This window comes from Ambystoma mexicanum, chromosome 14, assembly GCF_040938575.1.
Source record: "Ambystoma mexicanum isolate Mex_15411 chromosome 14, UKY_AmexF1_1, whole genome shotgun sequence".
Taxonomy (NCBI): domain Eukaryota; kingdom Metazoa; phylum Chordata; class Amphibia; order Caudata; family Ambystomatidae; genus Ambystoma; species Ambystoma mexicanum.
The window spans coordinates 205,236,390-205,260,071 of NC_090940.1; the positions used below are offsets into that span (position 1 = coordinate 205,236,390).

The 23,682-nt window shown below is 44.8% G+C and overlaps 1 protein-coding gene across 1 annotated transcript in view; it reads left to right on the top strand.

Annotated features, from left to right (window-relative positions):
• The window catches only part of PRKCH (protein kinase C eta), an 895,425-nt gene that overhangs the window by 402,700 nt on the left and 469,043 nt on the right, over positions 1–23,682 (top strand). The window contains exon 4 of the mRNA XM_069638927.1: positions 4,058–4,092. Coding sequence (XP_069495028.1) covers positions 4,058–4,092 — 35 coding nt within the window. The remainder of the gene's footprint in view (positions 1–4,057; positions 4,093–23,682) is intronic.

The window sequence follows — 23,682 nt, forward strand, 5'->3', positions numbered from 1 at the left end:
TAACGATGGAGAGGACGCCAGATGCACTCTGCTTGGGGAGTGGGATTGGAATGACCACTGCGATGAGGGAGATGACTTGTGATGCACTCTGCTTGAGCAGTATTGGCCACTGCGGCGAAGGAGATGACTCGTGATGCACTCTGCTTGAGCGGTGTTATTGGGATGATCACTAAGATGAGGGAGATGAGTCTTGTTGCACTGTGATTGCTTTGGGCATCGTCCCGAACCCCACCCGTTTTTCCTGCCATTCCGGTTACCTGCAGTACCTTGGGGACATGGCTCTGGTTCTTCACGGGGTTGCAGAGGCTTATCCTCCTCCTCCTCCTTCCTTCCTGCTCGGCTTTGCAGCATGCTGGTGGTCTCTGCATCATTTCTGAAGCAGACGTTCCATCTTTCTGTGGTCAAACCACCACCAAGTGAGTCAGTTCCCTGCCAGCTCCCATGATGCTCCAGCAACATCATGTTCTTCTTGTCCCCCTCTTGGAGGGACAGCACCGCTTTAGATGCAACGTTCCAAGTTCGAACTTGCTGGGCTTTGTTTGCGTACTCTTGTCTTCCGTGGTGAGAGCTCCTTAGTCAGTTCTTGATTTCTACTTTATACTGTTGACTCCACCCTGGCAAAACGTCAACACCATCTTGGAAAGTCTCTTTGGCACTCTTCATGCCTCCAGTGAGCCACATCGTTACTGTACTTGGCTGGCTTTGCATATGGTCATTCCATATGCTTCTCACGTTCTTCTTCATACTAGTGTATCTTACATTTGTCACAGTAATGACTTTACAATAACACATGGTTCCACTATCAATGATGGGAGAAAAGGGGGACCTTGAGCGTAGGGGTTATGTGACAGGATTTTATGGATGCTTTTCCCCAGGTCGATGTCCTAATCCCCAGGACAGGAGTCCCTCCCTATGAGGTCCTTCCACATATTAGCACCCCTACAGGGACTATTGGGTAGCAGCCTCACCTCCCTAGCCTCATAGTAAATGACTCCCCCTGGGGAGAAGTCACGAAAACAGGTGAAACGTCAACAAACATAATTGTGTGCTTGTCAGTCTGTCAAGATCATCAAACATACATGAAGTCCTTTGTCCAGAAATCCTTTCCTAACCTACTTTCTCTCCCTACTGCTCAAAACAAAATACATAACAGCCAAGACATACGTTTGGGCTTTGCCCAAGGGAAAGGGGGTCACTGCTGGCTTCTTACTCCCCAGTTCGTGCCTTTCAGTTTCTCTCCCCACACTGGGGCTTCTTTTGGTTTTTCTCCCCACTCTGGAATTCTGCTTCTCATTTAAGTCAGTGATGTGAAGGCTAGAGCTCCCAACTATTCAACTAGTGTTTGAATGATTGCTGTGCCTTTAGCTTTGCTCAGTGTACTTCTTGTGGTCGGGGGCCAGTGGATTGTGGTACCTGTATGATTTGTGTATCTCAAACAGTTGCAGCTGACCCTTCAGTAACCAGCATATCATTTCCATGCTTTACTCTCCCCTTCCCATGTGTGGCAGCTGTAGGCATGATCATGTGTAACTTTCTGCCTCCCACACCCCAGTCAGTCCTTGTGGAGTGGTTTTGCAAAGGTATCTATCTATTTGTGAAAGTGCATGTTGAATGAAGGTCGCTAAAACGAGTTTCTTCTCAAGAAAGTGGTGGGTTGTTGTCGCATCTATTCAAAGGGCCTCTTTCAATGCCACTACCTGACCACTGTCCACCACCCATCCAACAATATTTCCTTTTCCCGCAAAGTAACCGCAATTGATATGATATGATTGTTTATTCATATAGTGCCTATACACAATGTGTTTCAAAGCGCTTCAAGGCAAGGGAGGGAACAAGGGAAAATACAACCACATTCTTACAGGCCATGAACAGTAAGGATGTGAAATTAACTATTGTACTCGGCCTGACGACATTTCAGATAGTGCAAGAGCTAAGACATTGATAAGGAAGGGCGGGAGGGGGAGAGTGGGAAGGAAATGGAAACAGACAGGCAACTACCGTACTAGGCCTGACGACATTTGTGGTAGAGCCGGAGAAAAAGAAAAGGTGAGGGAGAGGGGTGCTTAAAGGGAGGGGAGGAACAAAACAAGCGACTATCATACTAGGCCTGACGATATTTCAGATAGTGCTGGAGAGGTGGTGGGGAGGAAAAAAACAGTAATGGGAGGGTGGAGGAAACAGACGAGGTTGCTATCATATTAGGTCCAGGGACAATTCTGATAGAGTAAGTGCATAGAAGAAAGTAAGGGGAGGAGATAGGAAAAGGGAGAAGGGAAAGGAGGAGAGAACAAAGAGTAAGCAGTCAAAAAGAGTGGAGAAGCAAGAGTGGAGAGCGAATACAATTGCAGATGTCAGTAGTAACACATAATGTTGCAAGCTAGGATACAAGATGAAGATGGGAACAGCATGATTCAGGACCATGAGTACAAGAATTAAAGGAAGTCCAGCATGCGAGTTGAGAAAGAGTGACGCACCGTGAATGAATGAAGTCCATAAAAGTCAAATCCAACTTTGGCCACAAGACGGTAATGGTGAAGGAAGGCACCAGGTGGGTGGGGCTTGTTAAGTGGTGAAAAAGAGCAGCACGCAGGAAGGCACCAGGTGGGAGGGGCTTAGGCCAGGCGCCCTAGATCAACTTGCACATGCTCCCCATCTGCAAAGGAAAAGAAGCTGGAGGGCTCCTTAAGTAGGGAAACAGAGCGGCAAGCAGGAAGGCACCAGGTGGGCGTGGCTTGCTTAGTGGTGAAAAAGAGTGGCAAGCAGGAAGGCACCAGGTGAGCGGGGCTTGCTAAGTGGTGAAAAAGAGCGGCAAGCAGGAAGGCACCGGTTGGGTGGGGTTTGCTAAGTGGTGAAAAAGAGCAGCAGCAGAAAGGCACCAGGTGGGCGGGGATTAGGCCAGGTGACCTAGATCCACTTGCACCTGCTCCCCATCTGCAAAGGAAAAGAAGCTGGAGGGCTCCTTAAGTAGGGAAACAGAGCAGCAAGCAGGAAGGCACCAGGTGGGCGGGGCTTAGGCCAGGTGACCTAGATCCTCTTGCACCTGCTCCCCATCTGCAAAGGAAAAGAGGCTGGAGGGCTCGTTAGGTAGGGAAACAGAGCGGCAAGCAGGAAGGCACCAGGTGGGCGTGGCTTGCTAAATGGTGAAAAAGAGTGGGAAGCAGGAAAGCACTAGGTGGGCGGGGCTTGCTAAGTGCTGAAAAAGAGCGTCAAGCAGGAAGGCACCAGTTGGGCAGGGCTTGCTAAGTGGTGAAAAAGAGCGGCAGGCAGGAAAGCACCAGGTGGGCGGGGCTTAGGTCTGGTGACCTAGATCCACTTGCACCTGCTGCCCATTCATAAAATTGAATTAATTTGCTTGCATCAGCTAGTATGCAGGATGGGATAAGTTGAATTAAGCTGAATGAACATTTATTCACTCAAGGCACCTGGAACAAAACAGTAAATTGATGCAACATTTCCTTCCAAAAGAATGTAAATCTGTCTCCAATAAAATGAAAATAAATGTTGTAATGGTCTTTCTCCCCATTTCTCTCTCTCTCTCTCTCTCTCTCTCTCTCTCTCTCTCTCTCTCTCTCTCTCTCTCTCTCTCTCTCTCTCTCTCTCTCTCTCTCTCTCTCTCTCTCTCTCTCTCTCTCTTTCTCTCTCTCTGTAAAACTATCATAACAGTTAAGTTTTTGATTTAAAAAAAAGCCTCCTCAAGTAACCTGTTCGTTGCATAAGATTGCGCTACATCTTTTCTGGCATGACAGCCAGCCACCACTGCCCTCTAAATCTGGAAATTTCCCATTGACTGCACAAATGTCTAGAGGCAGGGCCCTTATATTATCATATAACCTGCCAAATCTGGCTGCCCAAATTCAATCCGACAAATCTTCTAAATGTTTGCAAGCTAGGGTGAATCCCGAACAAATGGAGGATTGGGAAGTCGGCCAGACATATTCGCTCTGGTCTCGGGCCATGATGGAGATGAATGTGCAGTGTAGGGCGCATGTAACGTTGCATCCAATATATGTCTGTACTTCTCTAAATCTGTTTTCCTTTTTTTATTTCTTCAAAACAGGGGAGTATTTGGGAAGCAAGGTTACCAATGTCAAGGTAAGAGCACAGAGCATGCATCTTCCTGCTTTTATTTTTAAATGGCATTCTTAGTCGCATGTAAGATGGACTCATATAGTGAATCTTTTATTCGTGTGCATCTTTATTCTATGGATGCATGAGGGCGTTTCAGATGTTTTGCGCAAACGCATTTCCGCACCAGTCTCTTAGATTCAGAGTGGACGGAGTCTGAGCCAAGGACTTTGTAATTGGTTTTGTCATTCCCCAGTGCCCTGCTGTTTGCCGCTTCCTGGCTTCCTTTCAGCATCCGAGTGTATGATGACAGCACATGCATTGCCAAGGCACCAAACCTAGCAACTAGCACAGCCCTGCTGGAGAGTGCATTCCTGGGGCGAACACAATGACAGGGGGAGGGAGGCCCACGGAGGTTGAGACCCCTCCCGAAAGAAGCATTCTGAGGCCAGAGACGATGCCAGTGCATGGGCAGAAACAGTGCACTCTGCCGAACCCGCACAATCATGAATAGGTGTATTTGAGCACACATCTTCGCCAAGCCACCGTGTGTGCTGCAAATAACACGGTAACATAACATGAAGCATCTGAAAATAAAATGCCCATGGATTCAGTGACCAACGCTAGCACGGAGCCATAGGTTAGATACAAGAGGAAGTCAACATCAGCCCGCCCAAAACTCTTAAACCATCTCATTTAAACATCATTTCTTTTTTCTTCCAAAAAATTGGGTGGCTGCATAATTCCCTCGAGTAGTTCCAGAATAAATGATGGCTGCCCTGTCAATAGATGCTCCCTGGGATAGACTGGAGCTAAACATTAATATCTGGGGTGATCTTCGTGCCTGTGAAAAGTGCCAAGAGACCATGATCATGGCAGCAGTTGTGCTATACAATACTCAGTATGTAAGCTAAGGTGCACATCCATTGGTGGCAGGCGAATTTACCATAGTGCTAGTGGAATGGGGCCTTATATCTCAGTCCCAGAATTAGAATTGGCAGAGAAGAGGGAACACTAAATCCGCAAATCCATTATATATATGGAAAGAGATTTCATCTTTCAAATGCAATGGTCTCTTCTCCGATGTTTTTTCTCACCTCCCACCGCCTTCCTATGCCTTGACATGCCATGTCCTCCTTCCTCCTCCTCTCTCCTAGGTGGGGCTTTGAAGTGCGTGACGCTGCGCGCAGCGCGCTACAAAACACCAACACATAAATACACTTTAGTGAAAACAAATAGTCATTACTTAACTTTCCTTAGAGGGTGTCTGACAGGATGAAGAGGAAGCTGCGAGGACAATATGTCCCACCCACTGCCGCCTGTTCCTGGCAGGGGCATCGAGTGAGCAGTAGTTCAACTCCAGTGTGTGACAACGGGAAAGATGAGGTTACGTGGACACAATCGAAGGAGAAGCATGCAGCCTTATCTGCAAAGGTCAAGTCCTAAAAATCAAAGTGGGGAGACTCAACAAACGCAATGGGATGTGACGTCACCAGAAATTAGCATATCACGGTCAAATATGCACATTTCATTACATTGCCTTTGCATAACCACCCAAATTGCACAGGACGAATGGCATTTGCCTTTCATGAAATCAACACACACACAAAACCAAGAGAGGATATTTTCTTCTAATAGTGTTTTTGAAAAAGTTAAAAGGTGTGCATGTTTACATCTCCAAGAACCAATACAAATGGTTTCCCGGGAACGTGCAGTAACGAAATGAGACATTTCACCTTTAGTTGTTCGTTATTTTTCATTCAGTTATATAGCAGGGGTGAAGTCTCCTGCCTACAAACCTGACGACTACAATTTGATCCCTGAGGTCAGCTTTAATTAATACATTGAAAGAGGACATTCAATGTTTATCATTTTAGCTGGGGGGGACTGAGTCCACCCTCTGAAAAAAGTGGGTGGGTACCCTCGACTTGAGCCCTGCATCTGTGTAAGAGATGCCATGCTATTTTTTTCATAGAAATCCAGAGGTGTGCAGTTTAAAGTTCATTTTTTCAGTGGAACATGTCCGGATAAGGCACTCGGGTTGCAAAAGCCCGGGCTCATGTCGCTCACACTTCGATAATCATAACTGATTGTTATACATTATGATTCATGTCACAATCAGTCTTTGTAGTTCATATGCATTCTTTGCTGGATGACTTTTACACTCCAATCTCATAATGGAAGAAAGCAAAACATAAGCATAGGATCATGACATGCACTCCCGACTCACAAGACCGCTGTCCATTGCCATCCCTCCCTTAACCCTGCCATCCCTCTTGCCATCTCCACAGATGCCATATCTCACAATCCTCTACTACATTTCTCTATGCCAGTGGTTTGCAAACGTTGGGTCTCCAGATATTTTGTACTGCAATTTCCATTATCCCTTTCTTTTGATTACTAGCTGCGGTAGTGGTGTCTCACGTCCCCTGGAGGATTGTGCTCTTGTCCTCATGTCAGCAAGTCTTGCTTCAGTTTGCTCTGGCATCTCGTTTGCCCTGGAGAAAGTTGCCCTTGTCCTCGGATAGGCAAGTCGTGCTGCTGTTTGTTGTTGTGTTTCAGAAGCTCTTGATATTGATTTCCGCTTTGCATCAGATGGAGCTTTTCCAAGTGATGTTCGTTTTTTGTGCGGCATGTTTCAGTCACTCAGTGGCTTCAGCACATTTGAGCAAATGTCCAAGAAAGCCAAGAAAGATTGAATGATTGTACTCTCTTCTCATGAGTGAACTTAAGTAAACTATAATGTTGCCATTTCCCATATTTGAAGTGGCGTGATAACAGTTGGTTTTTAAAATTCCCTTTAAAAATGCTTTAAAAAACACCTTCGAACTGTATACAGTAGTAATACATTTTAAAGCAATAACCAACACATCGAACATTTTGCTTCAGACACTTTTCCATATTTTGCCTCCTTCTAGTACCTACTGTAGTGAATTGGGGTGAGCATCAGAAAATGAAGGTGTCTACAGAGGGATTTTTTTGCATCCAAATATAGACTACAATCTTGCCCCAGAGAAAAGAGCAATCCATGCAAAATTAGGTGTATGTGGGTTCAATGGTGTGAATTTGTATAGCCGGACAAGCATACATCTATTCAGCTTTATATAAAGATGCTGGCTAGGGGCAATAAGAGTTGTAGTCCAAAACATCTGAGAAGACAAAGATTGCAGACCCCTTCTCCAGACATGCCAAGTTTCTCGACCATGTGAGAGGGAGATTTTGCTCCAGAAAGCGGGTTAAAGGAATGTCCCCATAGGATAGTATTGGAATTTTAATTATTTTAGGTGGGAGCGAGTGCTGGAGTTTCTCATTCTGCTAAAGACTCCCGCAAGTTGCGGGAGACTTGCCTTGTCTGCTACTCATCCCCTGCTAGGTATTCTCATTGCACAATGTCTCCCTAATCACTGCCATGTTTTGACATCCATTACTCTGTCTCCCAATGCACTGCTGTTGCTCCTTGTCCTCTTATGTCGTCACATCCTGTTGCATGTCTCCTCACCCCCTACCATGAATCCAAACCCACAGCAGTATTTCCTTGTCAGCAGAAGTTTTACACCATCCACTGCCATGGTTCTCTATGCACTGCCATGTACATATCCCCATTAACTACTGAGTTGTTTCATTCGCTGCAGTACCACCTCATGTATTTGAAGCTTTCCCCATCTTTGGCTATGTCTCATTGTATGCTGCTTCTTCCCATCCACTGTTGTTTCCCCATTCCCTCCCCTTTTATCTCATGCATTGTCATTCCTCTCAATCATCTGCCAAGCATCCCTGTCACTTCATGTTTTCCAAACTCTGCAGTCTCTTACTGATGCCTGTCTGTATCTTCAATCCACTGCCATGTCTCATTGTTGTCTGCTGGATCTTCTTGTTCACAATGAGTGTCTTGCGTCGTTCAGGTCTTCACCTGAAATGGTGACTTGTGGGTTTCCGCAGGGCCCAGCCCTCTCCCCCCTGCTTTTCAATGTATACATCCAGCCACTGACAGCCCTGATTCACTCATCTGGGATTAGGTTTTTTTATTTTTGTTTGCAGATGATATCCAGATCCTGTTTAGGCTGGATCTGGGCTAGGCGGGCACTCTGGCTCAGCTTGGATCCTGCTTGGTAGCAATTGGGGCATTGGATGCGAACTGGCTCAAACCTAATAGCAAGAAGACTGAGGTCCTTATTATTGGCCATACAGGTGTGTCCGAGAACTGGACCACAGAGTTCTGGCCATTAACATTGGGGGTTCTCCCTGTTCCAGCAACCTGGTGTGAAAATGTCATCCTCCCTGAAAATGGACACCCAGATTAATACTGTATGTGGATCGGGCTTTCTCAAGTTAAAGCAATTTGGGAAAATCCTTCCTTTTATTCCAGAGGATATTCACGCACAGGTAGTTGCAGTGTATCTTAACGGTAGCCTAGACTACTGTAATGCAATTTTTCTCTCTATCCGCTTACCTACTGCATCGGCTGCAGGTTCTGCAGAACACAGCGGTTCGCCTGGTGAAAGGTATCCCTTTTGGGCAGCACGTCTCTAATGCTCAACAGGAACTTCACTGGTTGCCCAGGCAGGCCCGAATTAATTTCACAATTCTATGTATTATCCATCGGGCTCTGAACGAACAGAGCTCTTTAGCCCTGCAGGAATACATTCAACGGTAGTGGCCAGGCTGTGTACTTCATTCGACATGGGCAGCACTGTTGAAAATACCCGCCTAACGTCAGGAAAGGATAGGCAGCCAGGCTTTCTCCATTGCAGGCCCTAAATTGTGGAATACGCTTCCAGTAGGGATCTGCTCTCTCTAGAACTTTGGTCTCTTTAAACGTTGTCTGAAGACTTATTTATTTACCTACTATGTGTGCTTTTCCTGCCCACACTTCTAGAGAGTGCCATGATGCATTTGTTGAAAGAGTGCTCTACAAATGTGGTGATTGATTGATTGATCTTCAATTCACTGCTATGTTTCTCTGTCCACTGCCATGTCTCACTGTTGTCTGCTGTATTTTCAATCCACAGCCATGTTCCTCCAGCCACTGTCATGTCTTCCATCAACTACTGAGGTTCCCCAATCTCTGAATTTCCCCTTGCACCGAAATCACTCCCCATTATAGCATGTCTCCCCATCCACTGCCATGTTTTTCCATCTGCTACTTTGGTTAGACATCCTCTCCAAACTTTCCCCAACATCTGGAGTGTCTCCCAATCACCTGATCTGCCACACGTCCACAGACATGTTTCTCCATCCACTGTCATGTCCCCCCCATCACCTGACGAGCCTCCCCAATCACTCTTGCCTCCATTTGAACTGCAATCTCTCCCCATTATGTCCATGTTGCCCTGCCATCTGCTGGCTCTCCCATCGTTGTCTTTCCTTATCACCAACAGCCACACCCCATTCACTGCTGCCCTCCCCATTCACTGCCATCCTCCCCATTCACTATCATGCCTGACTTCACAACCCACTGCTTTCACTACCCCTCTAGTACCATCACTCTGCACAAATTAAACTCAAACGATGTAACGTTTAACAACATATGAAGTACTACATATATAATAAACCTAAAAACAATCATCGAAATGTATAAAATCAATGATTTTTCATCCACATCTTAAAAGGTTCCTACGCATACTGCAAACATTTTTGTTGAAGAGACACTGCACCAAAATAATTGTTGAAAACAACGTTTTATTATATTTCAAAATCATTTTGTATTTGTTCTTTTTATCACTCCAAAAATCACATGCCTGGCTTGAAGATGTAAAAAATGACAATCAACAGAATTTAAGATATCAGAATACCAATCAAAGTATATTATCCTCCTGATGAGGCAAAACACATGTTGAGGATCATGTCCGTATTTGAGGATTAAGTAACTGTTGGAGGATTTAAGGACTAGGGATTTACTAGAGGAATAGGGATTTGTCAGAGAACTTTGAAAGTGTTGAAGCTAATTGAGAAAATTACAAGGATATTCTACAAAGAGACAAGGCTTCTCAAAAATCAATAGGCAACTCAATCAAAAGAAATATACGATAAGAACAATGGAGGAAAAGAACAATTAATAAAAATAACAAAATTTAATAAGATAAAGTGTCTCAACTATTATTGTTCCAGTGTCTCTTATATACATATACTGGACGGATGCAGTATTTGTTTGAAGTACACCAGTTGCAACGGTAAACATTAACAATATAAAAAACATTGGCGAAGAGTGCCAGAAGGGCAAAGTGCATCTGTAATCTAACCAAACGGGTTCCTACACACATCCTGCCTCAATAATTCATGGTATGGTTCTTAAATTCTTAAATTCCGTTCCAGCGTGGAATGGCGAAGCAATGCAATTTCTCATTAACGGTATGCCTGTTATCTGTAGAGATTATCCGTTTCCTTTGTTTCTTGAGGATTTTTAACATCAGTCGTTCACACCATGGACCAATGCCATAGTACTCTGCCACGCATATAGAGAACATTCTAATGGTGCATGTGGGAGTGTTTCCCATATCCACATTTACAGACGCAAACTGCTTTCCTCAGCTTTGTCATCTCTATCATCATCCATGCCACTAATGCATTTAGCCAATCTGCTATCCTAGTGCGCTAATTGATCCATCCAAACCGTATCAGCATTCTTAACTGTAAGGATGCATGACACAGCTCAAGGGTGTTTATTAAACTGTAAAATGGGTGAGATAGACGCCTAATCCAAACCTAAATCTAAGATGGGAGCAAGCTACAACCATCACACAATAATAATACAGTCCTAGTGGAGTCTAGTCAAATAAAAAGGGCCTATACTAAATAAAAACTACTGCCAATCCTTAACGCTATGCTACAAAAGAGTGTGGGATTATGTTCACAAGAAAAGAAAGAAATGTTCACAAAATGATAAATCAGAATGCTATGGCCGGGGTCTCCCCTCCCCACATGTTTAGCACGGGACAAGGCGGGACGCTTGAGCACAGCACACTCCTGGGCTTCTCTGGCACGAGCGTATAGTTCCTTTTCTCAGTATTGGGGCCTTCTGTGCCCAAGTCTCTTCTCATGCAAAGTCTATTGGTTCAGGGGGCCTGATACGCCAAAACAACAAAACAAAGGTTCCTTCTGTTAACCTTTACGTCGGCTGATTACACTTCACCCTTGGATCCCTCGCAGCCAGGCTCCGATCCTTCTCTGTCGTCAGCCTCCCTCAGTCTGGCTCAGACCAACCAGAGCACTTGCCAGTTTACACAGAGACTTCCGAAGGGCGATCTTGTCTCGCTGGGTCACTCTGTTAGCCTACAGCAAGCGCAGGCTTCATACCATCACAGTTCGCACAGCATTCCCCTTGGCGGGACGCAAATGCCTGTTTCACAATAACAGAACTTCTGCAATATGTCAAGGACTTTCGATTGTACAAGGGATTTGTCTTGACCCTTGTATGACCACATTATACCGGCCTTCCCAATGGCCTCTTGGTACTTGTAGATTCTTTACTCACAATGTTCATCCCAGTCTCTTTATTCAGGATAGAGTTACCAGTCAGAGACCTTTGACTGAGCGCCCACGTGGCGCTGGACCACTCTATCTCTGGTACCAAGTTTGTTCACAAAAGACTTCTTCTGTATCTTCTTCTTATTTATCTTCTTAATGTTGCCACTGCAACTTTGAGCCTAACACAGTCCGGTCGACTATCAGGTTCTTCCGACTCACCGGCTGTGCTGAACTCGATGGCGGTTCCTTTGCCACTGGAGTCAAGGACGCTATCACAATGGCAACCACGTCGCCCCACCCTGGCTATCAGTGCAGGAGGGTGCCTTGTACCGCTGACATCCATCACACCATGTGCCAGCCGCGATTACCGGTCTTATGTTCCTTTTATCGAAGGCTTTGCGGGTCTGCGTTGAAAAGGGCAAGGGCAACTCCCTCCTTGACGTCCTTTCAGGTCTCGCCGCCTTTCTCCTCAGTTTGTACTGCCATCCTGGAATGGCTGCTTCAAACAGATCAGGTATTAGTCCATTGTCGTTCACGCTGTGAAAAAGTGTTTGTGTTGGAAAAGGGGGATTGGGTAGAGATTCTAAATATCCTATTGGGAAGGATGGGGAAAAGGTGTCATAAGGAAGGGGATACCGCGTCTCACCGTTCGGTGTCCCACTTCCACTGCCTGAAGACCCCGCTCCCCACCCAGGTGATCTTCCAACAATGGTCCACCGCCAGGAACTGGATCCAATAACTGATGCCTTCCATGGCCTCATACATAAATATAATAAAGTTATATTCCCACTGTCTAAAACCACAGCATAAAAGTGTCTCCAACACTTTTTAATTTCCCAAGTGTTAAGGTCTTTAAGCCCAACATGCATGTGGAAAATACATTTTGAATGATCTCCCCAGTTTTTAAAGGAAATATTTAGAGTACTGAATATGATATATTAAATCCTAGACAGATAAAATCTATTTTACTACAATCAATTTACAGATTGTAAACAAGGGGTTTCCCATATTTTAATGCTAGGAACTTTTTTACTCTTAAATTCTTCTTTCATTGCTTCGTGGTTCAATATGTTTCCCTAAATACTGGCTTTGTTCAGTTTATATACTCTGTGCAAAAGAAATCCTTGACCATTTTGATCCACATGGTCTCCAAACATCCACTTCATACAGTGCTGTTGACACAATCCTAATATCGAATATACACTTTACCAAGACAGGAGTCCCAACTTCATATGTTCCAATAGAATATTCTAAAAGCCCAGTTCAACTCTTGGTTTTTGCTTCCTGTGCATCTAAACAAAATCTCCCAAATCTACTGTCAGCAATGTATGCCAGTCCACTTAGGCCCTTCACAATCCATGTTAATCTCTCACAGTTTGTTGCTGTCTCGCCTCATCTGTTGCTGACCATTCAAATCTCATTTCATCCGCTGATGTAACTCCTCATCCCCTCCTGATCAGTCCATATACTGTGGTTTTGGCTCACCTAATACTGTATCCCTCCTTCCAGTGTACTTTGTACATCTACTGCTGTGCCCCTTATCTATTCCCTTCCTATCTCCACCCTACCCCATCTCCAGGTGTCCTCTGCATCTCCTGCTGTCCACCTGTCTCCTCCTGTCCCCCATGTCCTGCTGTCCACCTGCCTCCTGCTGTCCCTCATGTCCTGCTCACCTGCTCCATCTACTGCAGTCTTTTCAAGGCTTTCCTGTTCCGCTGCTTTCTTAACATCACTGCTTTCCTCCCAATCTCCTGTTAGTCCCTACATCTCCTGCCAGGCTCTCCATCTCCTGCTGACCTCCTCATCTCCTGCTAGCTTTTCAACTCTCTCCTATGTGCTCAGCTTAGAGGCTGCGATACAGAGGCAACTTCAGATTCCCATAATGAATTCTGCAATTTAGAAATGTGTCAGCAAGGTGGCAGGAATCAATGCAATAAGAGACAAAGAGAAAACAAGGTAGAGGTCATGCACAACCTTGAAATAAATATGACTGCCATATGTACAGGGGAAAAGTATTCGTATAGTTTGTTCGTACACAAATAACAGTTTTCGGTGATGTTTCATTAGCACCCTGGGTGGGGGGGCCAGCCAATCAGGTGGCTAGTAACGTGGGCTGACACTACCAGTGAAAATCTGCGTTCTATGCCGCCTGATGGCCGGCTCCCCAGCCCGCCATCTTCCCCTCACCCCACCCTGCTTTTTTTTTAATCCCCACCTCAATCCCACTTACCTTTTTGCTGCAGCTGCGAGTCCTGTCGAGTCCTGTCGCAGCTGCTGGTGCTCCCGTCCCCATTCTGGGCGCCATGGAAATGGCTGAGTTCCTAATCCATGGCGGTCATGTTGGTAGAGTATTTTCTCTCTGTGCACGGCACGCCATGAGGCATCCTGTGCACGGAATGAAATACTTTCCTTTAAAAATAAAAACACATTAGCACCCGCGTAGCATGTTACACGGGTGCTAATGGCGATATGCCCCTCGGTGGCTGGGCCCACCCTGTGGGTAACAGCCTGCCACCCTCGTTAAGGGACCCTCACTTTGCTCGGGCCCTTAACTTGGGCGGCGGGCCATTACCCACAGGGTGGCCCTGCCAATTCTGGGCATACCGCCTCAGTATTCCCCAGACATATACCAGGTATTGCCATCCATTGAAAGCTCAGGTACATATGCCATTGTCTAGTATTTCCATTAAAACCCAAAGAACTCACACCATTGTCCAGGATATGCCCAGTTGGCATAACAGTGGCAGATCCCATTATGCCAATTTCCAAAAAGTGCCCCCACCCAATATGGCCAATGAATCTTTGAGGCCAGGTATTTTTATGCCCAGTTAGCAGTACCAGATTATATTGTTTCTGATCGTGCAGATTTGTTTGAACTCGGTTTAGGCAGCACTGTTTATTTATTTTTGTTATGCACTATTCTGTGGTATTATCAGCAGAATAAATAACCGTCAATAAAACAATCAACATTTCCTGATTGCAAAAAGAATTTACTGCAAAGTCTATACCTGGATTAATGTTCTACTCTAACTCAAGTCCTAGAGTAGTTGCAGAAAGTGCATTCAGGCTGTTTTAAATGATATTGTGGTGGCAAAGCCAGTATTCGAACCATGGGCGATAGGATCAGTGGCAAGACACTTAACCACAAGACCACTTTGCCATCTGATTGGGATCCCTGTGAAAGCTCTTGTTAAGATTGTACTATGCACGAAATATTTAAGTACATCTTTTTTTAAAGTTTAAAAGGTGTGTGTGCACCCACTGCTTTACTTAAAATTTAAATTTAAAAATGCACAATCTTTCCTAAAATAACTTTGGCAGGAGAACAATTCCGTATGTGTGTTTCTCTTGGTGTGGTCCAAGCTACATTAGCTTTAGGCCCCACTTGTTAAAGGATAGTTCCGGGACTTTTTTTTATTGTCCCTACGGTTCGGCCATGTGTTTTTAAGCATAACTCGGTAGATCGTAGAAAACTTTCCTATGGACCTTACCCGACTTTTCGTCCATTAACGCACTCGAAATCAGCCGCCATTTTCTGATAATCCTATCATTTCGCCCCATCGCCCTGGCTCACCTGCTTTTGCGGCACTAAATCAAATCCCCCGCCCCTGAAACAGACTTTATCAAAACATTCATATTCCCCGCCTCTATCCGTGACGTGACTGAGCTGCGTAGGCAAACGCGCCCAGGCGTCTTCTACGCGACTCCACACAGAACCCGGAAATCAACACAGATGAGCTCACACAACACAGCGCGCCACAATTGGGAATATGAAACTGTACTTTTAAATTAAACCGCAAGATTGTAAATTTGGTAAAGTACATTTATTTGACATCAAATGTTTTGAGAATATTCAGCGATTTGCATTTTTATTTGCTCACGTTCCAAAAAGTTCGTTTTGAGGCACGCGATGTTCCTTTGCTGTACACAGGGTCTTAGATCATCTCACAATACAGCGCCACAATTCGGAATATGAAACTGTGGTTTAAAAGCAAACGGCAAGATTGCACATTTGGCAAAGTACATTTATTTGACATCAAATGTTTTGAGAATATTCAGCGATTTGCATTTTTATTTGCTCACTTTCCAAAAAGTTCGTTTTGAGGCACGCGATGTTCCTTTGCTGTACACAGGGTCTTAGATCATCTCACAATACAGCGCCACAATTCGGAATATGAAACTGTGGTTTAAGAGCAAACAGCAAGATTGTACATTTGGCAAAGTACATTTATTTGACATCAAATGTTTTGAGAATATTCAGCGATTTGCATTTTTCTTTGCTCTCGATCCAAAATAGTTCGTCTTGAGGCACGCGATGTTCGTGTGCAGTATACAGGGTGTTGGTTTACGATAAAATAAGCTCTTCGGTCGCACTGATAATCGCATGGCTGTTCCAACAACGAGGCACTAGGCCACCACAACGGTCTGTATGTTGCATCTAGCCGTTAGTACCGCGTAAGGGCATACTTGTACTTGGCGATCGTCCCATAAAATGGTCAGGGTGGTAACGTTGTTCAGGCGGAGAAGCAACTGGCGGTTGAAAAACCCATCCGGTACTCGTGACACATACAATAATGGATGATGTACCTGTTTGAAAAACATAAAAAATGAAATTAGTCTCACCATCAGATCTTTATTAAAATTATTCATTTTATATATTAGGTCGGGAAATTATTTCATAGCTAGGACAGTGCAACTGGGTATTATACGTCAATGGGGGGGCTGTAGGATACTGAGACAGTCCCCCAGTGCAGGGGTTGACAGGGAGGCAGTGCAGGTGGAGAGTGGAAGGGCCCAGGACCGAGGTCGCAGACAGTGGACCAGTTGTAGCAGGGGAGAGGGAGAGAGAAAGCAGAAGCAAAGAGGAAGGTTTTGAGGTGCTTCCGTAAAAGGAGATGGTTCTCCTCAAGATAGTGCGCGGTACAAAACAATATGCCACATAGAAAGAACAAGTACAATTTAACCCGTCTTTAAAGCTACTGTATAGTAATTAAATTGCGGTATAAACTCATCTAAAGAGTTACTTACATTATATTTGCATTTTCCATTGTGTCTGTGCGTAGGGCAGCCCCGAAATACCACTCCTTCTATGCCGACGTTATTTCTTCTAATGAACGAACATTAAATGGCTTTCGTTTCTGAAATGATATTCATTATCGTTTACGTTATTGCACCACACCCCCAAAAAGAAGTCTTTCGGGATGGTCCCGGCCTGTCAAGGTCAAATAACAATAGAACCTTATACTGAGTCGTAGGCCATTCCGGCACCCGAGCAAAAAATCAAAGCAGCTGACCTTCACTTTGAACGAGCACACATTCCTAGTTAGCTACATTCAGTGTAAGGCCATCTCACAGGACTTGAAGTTTACACTCCATCTTTGCATTTTGTGTGCGTGTATTTGCAGCCCCAGAGAACCATAAATACGGAGACATTCTATATATTTTGAAAAATGATTTATATTACTGTTTGGTTTAATTCAACGCGCAAATGAACAAGGTTGGAGAGACACATTGCATGTACACTGAGCAATCACTTTTATTTACACAATACATAGCTACACATATTCAATGGGCCTGCGACATGAGGAGACTCGAGAGCAAAGTCACAGGTGACACCCGGGTGGTTCGCACTACTGCACGGTGAAGGGAGGGGCAACGGTGGAGAGACACATTGCATGTACACTGAGCAATCACTTTTATTTACACATTAAATAGATACACATATTCAATGGGCCTGCGACATGAGGAGACTCGAGAGAACAGACAATCAAATTACAATCATTTAAACCGTGATGTGTATTTCTCAATGAGCTCTTCTTTAGGTGGACATGGAACAGAGGCAATGTTGGGTGGCAATGCAGTTGTCCCCTGCACAGGTTCGTTCACAACTCCATGTATGTGCCTATCTAGGACATCAACAATAAGTCTCTCAATAAAGTCATATTGCATATCCTCAAACACTGGTTTGATAATCCATTGTTTACTTCTTTTAGTGAAGGCCTTATTGTAGCGAAGCGTCCCTAAAGTTCCGGTCGTCCTACTTTGTTGATGGCCAACATTATGGTTATGTGCCAAGACCGCTAGAAGAGTCCGATTTATCATGCCCTCCATGCCAAAATGCAATCGTTTTGGCCTGTACTTTAGGCACATATTGTGGAACACCTCCAAATCTCCTGTGTGGCAGAATTCCGTGAATCCCCTCAAATCTCTTGTTATAGTTTTATCAAATACAATCTTTTCAATGGCTTTGTGAGTGGGTGATGAAGGAATCAACCACTTCTTCTTCCGTGCCTCCTCTGTGGACAAATGGCCATGTTCACAATTGTGGAAATGTTGGTTTGTGTTCCAACGGTGAACGTTGGTACAGTGTAGCATTACTGACCGCCATTTTTCCATTAGAATTTCCAACGACCCTCCACATGTTTTTGAGCTCCACCAAAGATGGTTGCTGATTGACTTGGACCACTGTGAAATACCTTGCATATCTTTTTTTTTACCTGCAGCCGACATTTTTTTATTGATTGTTTTTGCAAGATGCCAAACGTCAAATTGGTGATTTATATTTTTGTACTCTTCTCTCATTGTCTTGCCAATTGAAACGTGTCTGTCCGTGGCTATCAGGTCGATCACCATGCCCCGCGATTGTAGTTCTTGCAATGATGCTACAAAGCCAACTTTCTCCATGGCCACTGAGGATGTACTTTGTGACACCTGCACGACCACGAACTCACAATTTTCTTACTTTCCATGTCCTGAAAGTGGTAGGTGCAGTACTTGGCTGAAAATCCTGGGCTGTCGCACTGTCCATCACCGGCTAGCCTGAACCGTTTGCCCGCGAATGTACTATCAATAGACATTTTTTCCATTCTCCAAGCTTCGCTAATGGCTGGAAATAGATAATCGGTTTGGTATTTGTAGAACTGAGTTTTCGCAATGAAATGGATTCCCACAAACTGAAAGAAAGACTCTAACTTTTTAAAACTTGAACCACTAAAAAGTGCAGCCGCTGCACAAAGTAGATTGCCTGCTGGCAGTTGCCCCAGCATGGGTTGTGCAGACCATGAGAAAGGATGATATTTTGTACAGGTGGCATGTATTTTAAGGTTAGTGCCTCGAATTGCACGAGTCACATTAATCAATGGCTCCCCACATACTTCCCCACCAACCGAATGCCCACATTTCATCCGAATAATAATATCAATCAAACAACTATCGAATACAATGAATTTGGCCTCTTTCCTTATACTGTCACTCTGCATCCCAGCTGGTTCGGCCTGTAACGTTGAGGACATGTCACTCACATGAAAGGTAGAATCTCTGATATCGTCTTCCGCTATGTTCAGTGATATTGATGGTGTTTCATTGTCGTCCACTTCATTCTCTTCCATTGCAACATCTGTTCCTTCTCCGGCGATGGGTGAATAAAACAATTTCTTCAACTTTCTTGCGGTCTTAGTTTTTGCGGGTGTGGATTATGTGAATTGATCTCCGACTGCATCCGAACTACCAGGAGGACATTCACTATCAATGGCTGGTGGTGGTATAGCTCCGTTGTCAATCACTTCATATTCTTCCCATTGGCACGATGCATCTCCAGTCTCAAGTCCCTGCCAAAAGGTTTGACAAGCAACATCTCTTGTTCGCTTCACTGTCTGTGTAGATCTAGTTCGTACACCCACTCGCAACTAGAGGACAGATTGGAAAAAGGATGTTCAGTTTAAACACAACTTACAGTATTGAACTATTATCAGTGAAAAACAACATAATATAGTGACCAGGACACTAACCTTCTTTTGCTTTCTTTTCTTTGAAACTTTCTTGCCTCGAACTTCAACATCAGGACGCTGTTGCTCCGACTCGTGTGTGCATGTCTCCACTTCCTCTTGCGCTGCAACGACTATATTTTCATGATAAGCACATCCATCACGCACTGACGCTCCATCGACTCCCTGAAACATAGAACTTTCATTAGTATGTATAATAATATCGAAAACACAAAATGTACTTGGGGACCAATACACACGTACATCTCAATAGCAAAACACGAATGAACGCTTTGTGTAGAACATTCAAACGACAATTATTAACGCATTGTTGATCTAGTTAGATGGAACTGTCAAGATCCATACCTCGGGCTCCTCATAGACTTCCATTGATGATATTATTGAAGATGATGCTTCAGTAACTCCCTGAAACAAAGTAATTGCATTAGTATGGTTTTCTATTTTGTTAAAAAGAACATAAACTTTGTGCAGGCGTCAACGGCTCATCTAAATAGACCTGCACAAATGATCAGTTGTCTAAAATAAATAATGGATATGTAAATATGATTCGATTTGCTCGATCGTTGGAAGTGTCACCACCCAGAGATCTGCATCAACTACTAGGGGTGATGTTCTTGTAGAAGAAGCTCCGTCATCTCCCTGAAACATAGTACTTGCGTTAATAAAGAAGGAAGTATAGCGGATGTAATCACGTCATATGATTTCGCTTGATCGAACTGTCAGTATCCATACCTCGAAATGCATAAGAACATCAAGGGACGATGTAACTGCGGTTCACACTTCTGCAAGCTGTTGCGCCGACCCGTAACTGCATGCTCCCCCTTCTTCTTGGACTAATGCTCCATCGACTCCCTGAAACATAGGACTTTCATTAGTAATGAACACAATATTGAAAAAAGAAGACACATAGGAGGGCGACGACAGAAGGACATATCAATGGCTAAAAACGAAAGAAACATTGTGTGTAACAATCACGCTACAAGAATGCAAGATCTGATGATCTCCATCGATGGAACTGTCCGGAAACGTACCTCGAGCATCTGAGTGACATCAACGGTAGTCGTCAATACGTTGGACTCCTCAGCATCTCCCTGAAAGACAGTACTTGCATTATTTTGGATAACAATAATTATAACTGAAAACAAAGACTAGAGGACGAGTACAAGGGTGTACCATTAGGTAAAATAATTACACGATAAATTAAAACTATTGATTTACATGCCTAAAACAAGTCAGTGGCAGAATAGCCAAGTAAGATTACCCGATAGGCACTTGAAGTGGCTGATGACTGCAATAACGACACCGATGGAGAATCTTCCGCCTTCATATTGAGTGGATACATAAATGGGGAAATTATTGTTAGCTAATGCTACACACTACCGCAAGGCCGAGAGATAAATACGTAAACTTGACTCACCAGTGGAGGGATATGGACGAATAGAGTGGGAATAGCGGTTGAGAGCAATTTTCACCTCGCTCGCGGTGTGTTCTTATTTATTAGCAATGATGTGGAGTACATGTCAGAGGTAAAGTGCCTGCTGCAGATGCGGTATCGATCACCCCTCTTGTCCGCAAAGACTTCTAGGACTCTACTTTCAAGCTCAGACGGTGGATATCCGCAATATCGGACCCATTCTCTTATCTGATCTATTGTCTTAGGGAAAACATGCATTATAGTACCTTCAGATTTATTATGGGTCTTCGAAGGGCAACCGCCAATGGAACAGGCAGGCATTGTGGAAAGTTCTGAAAAGTAAAGATCAACAATTCTCTATGAATACCAATGTAAACTCAGAACATGTGACTAGTTCCTTGCATGTACTGTCTTGAACGAAAAGAAATTGGACGCAAAATGATTATGGTACATGGCCTTACCTTGACGAACAAACAGTTAGATGCAGGGATCAGAGTAGTTTCTTGTCGTAGAACAGGGAGCAGTTCACAGGTTGCAAACTGACGAGTTTCCTCGAAGTGGTCACGGAAGTTCACAGAGACGAAGAGCAGATAACCAGCACCTTCACGGGTTGACTAGCAAAGCGCAAAGAAGTGCTACTTAGAAATATGAAGTGGGTTATAAAGAATTCGAAACAGGGGTGTGTTTGTGAATGAATGACGTGTATATGTCGTGGCATTATGCGGTTTGCAGGGGGCCGTCCAGCGTGAGGGGGGATGCTTGGCAGGAGACACGGGGTCTGGAGGTAGACATGGGAACAACAACCCATGCTCTATAGACCACTTTGAAGTGTACATGCTATTTGGCACCTCTTGGCCTTTATCGCTCCCTGACAGCTCCACTTGCCAGCACAAGTACCCCGGTGCGAACTGCCTTTGATAGGGCGGGGGGTGGATTGGGGCGGTGGTCGTGCAGACAAGACACAGGAAGACTCGTGAATGGAGACACACTTATGTGGATTGCAGGGGGCCGTCCAGCGTGAGGGGGGATGCTTGGCAGGAGACACGGGGTCTGGAGGTAGACATGGGAACAACCCATGCTCTATAGACCACTTTGAAGTGTACATGCTATTTGGCACCTCTTGGCCTTTATCGCTCCCCGACAGCTCCACTTGCCAGCACAAGTACCCCGGTGCGAACTGCCTTTGATAGGGCGGGGGGTGGATTGGGGCGGTGGTCGTGCAGACAAGACTCGTTTGCCGCAGGGCCTCACCAAGGAGAGGCCATCTAACTGCATGTAAGAGGCAGGCTGCAGGATCTAGTACATGGAAGGCAGGGCGGTGAGTTTATAAATACCTCACCCTCCCAGGAGAATATATGGGTGCAGTTCATCCTGGAGACCCTGGATGCCTAGGCAGTTAGTCAGCAGCAGGCTGGCCTGTGGTGGCAAGGCGGCACGGGCCAGAGGGGGTCATCTCTGTACCCGGTGCCCAAAAGGATGATTTATTATGATCAACCATATTGATTATTTACCTATAACCATGTTTTGTATCAATAAAATCCAACAGCCTTCCTTTTATTGCCAACGCTTGAACAAAGTGGAGACGCACTAGATTCATTTAAAAAATCAAAACAACCATTGTTAAAATATATGTTGGGTTTTATTTTAGATCTTAATTTCAATTGAACATAAATAATAAACATTACACATTGTAAAGTTCCGGTTGCAGCACATCCAGGGAAAATCCGCGGTATTGTCCACTGTCGCTGGGGAAATGTTGTCTAATGGCAAGTACCGCACAGGCAGGTATTACTCTCCGAACGCGGTGTCCGAGCCTCCCGTGAAGCCACCAAGTGAAGCAACGATAGGCCACCAGCCTGTACCACCTGTGAAAACGAAAGATGCAAACTGTATTAAAATGACAACTTTCTTATCACTGTCGATTCAGGTAAAAAATGTCATTCTGCTTTGAAAAAAATTCTATCTAGAAAATGCACAATATGGAACCAATTTACATGCTTTCGAATGATATGTAGATGTCATTTTATATGTGGGAGACGACCATGACATAGTAGTGGCATCACTGACATCAAAACCAGAGTATACTTACTCGTTACTCGGATTACGCGGACGAACAGTGCCGCGAAGTTCGTGCATAAGCACCATCATCATCCTCAACACGGTCCGTGAGAGGCAGGCTTCCCTGAACTCTGGCAGCTTGGTGATGCATTGCGGACTTGGCTCGCCTTCCGAAATGTAGGCCAAGCACCCGGAATTTTCACGGCAGCAGCAGTTCTCCTCCTCAGTTGGCATTAGCTCGCACCGATTGCACGTGCACCAGGTGGAGACGCCGTCCATGCGACATGGTCCAGGCTCTTCATCCGTTGACTGGTCCTCCCAACTGCCATCCGAATCCCCATCGTTTTCGCGTGCTTGCCTTTCCAGTAGTTCCTCCTCGGTGTACTCGGGCTCGTACATATACGGCATTATTGTAGCCATTGTGTGGTAAAGAAAGTAAAATAATTTACAGAGATGGTAAAGGTGTTCACAAGGCCTAGAAGCGGCGAAGGTAGCTGACCAGAGCACAGAAACGAGTCACAGAATACTCAAAGTAACACAGACAGAGGAATGGAATCGAAAATCTGCTGCTGTGTGTTGTGAAACGGTCTGTTTATACTTATTGAGGAAAGAGGCGTCCTGCCATTTCCATGGCGACACTTCATTAGCTGAGGCGCAGTGATTGTTGACACGAAACGTGCTTTGGCGTTGGGAAATGGGCGGTACGCGTCTGCTGATGTCAGGCTCAGGGGCGGGGGATTTGATTTAGTGCCGCAAAAGCAGGTGAGCCAGGGCGATGGGGGGAAATGATAGCATTATCAGAAAATGGCGGCTGATTTCGAGTGCGTTAATGGACGAAAAGTCGGGTAAGGTCCATAGGAAAGTTTTCTATGATCTACCGAGTTATGCTTAAAAACA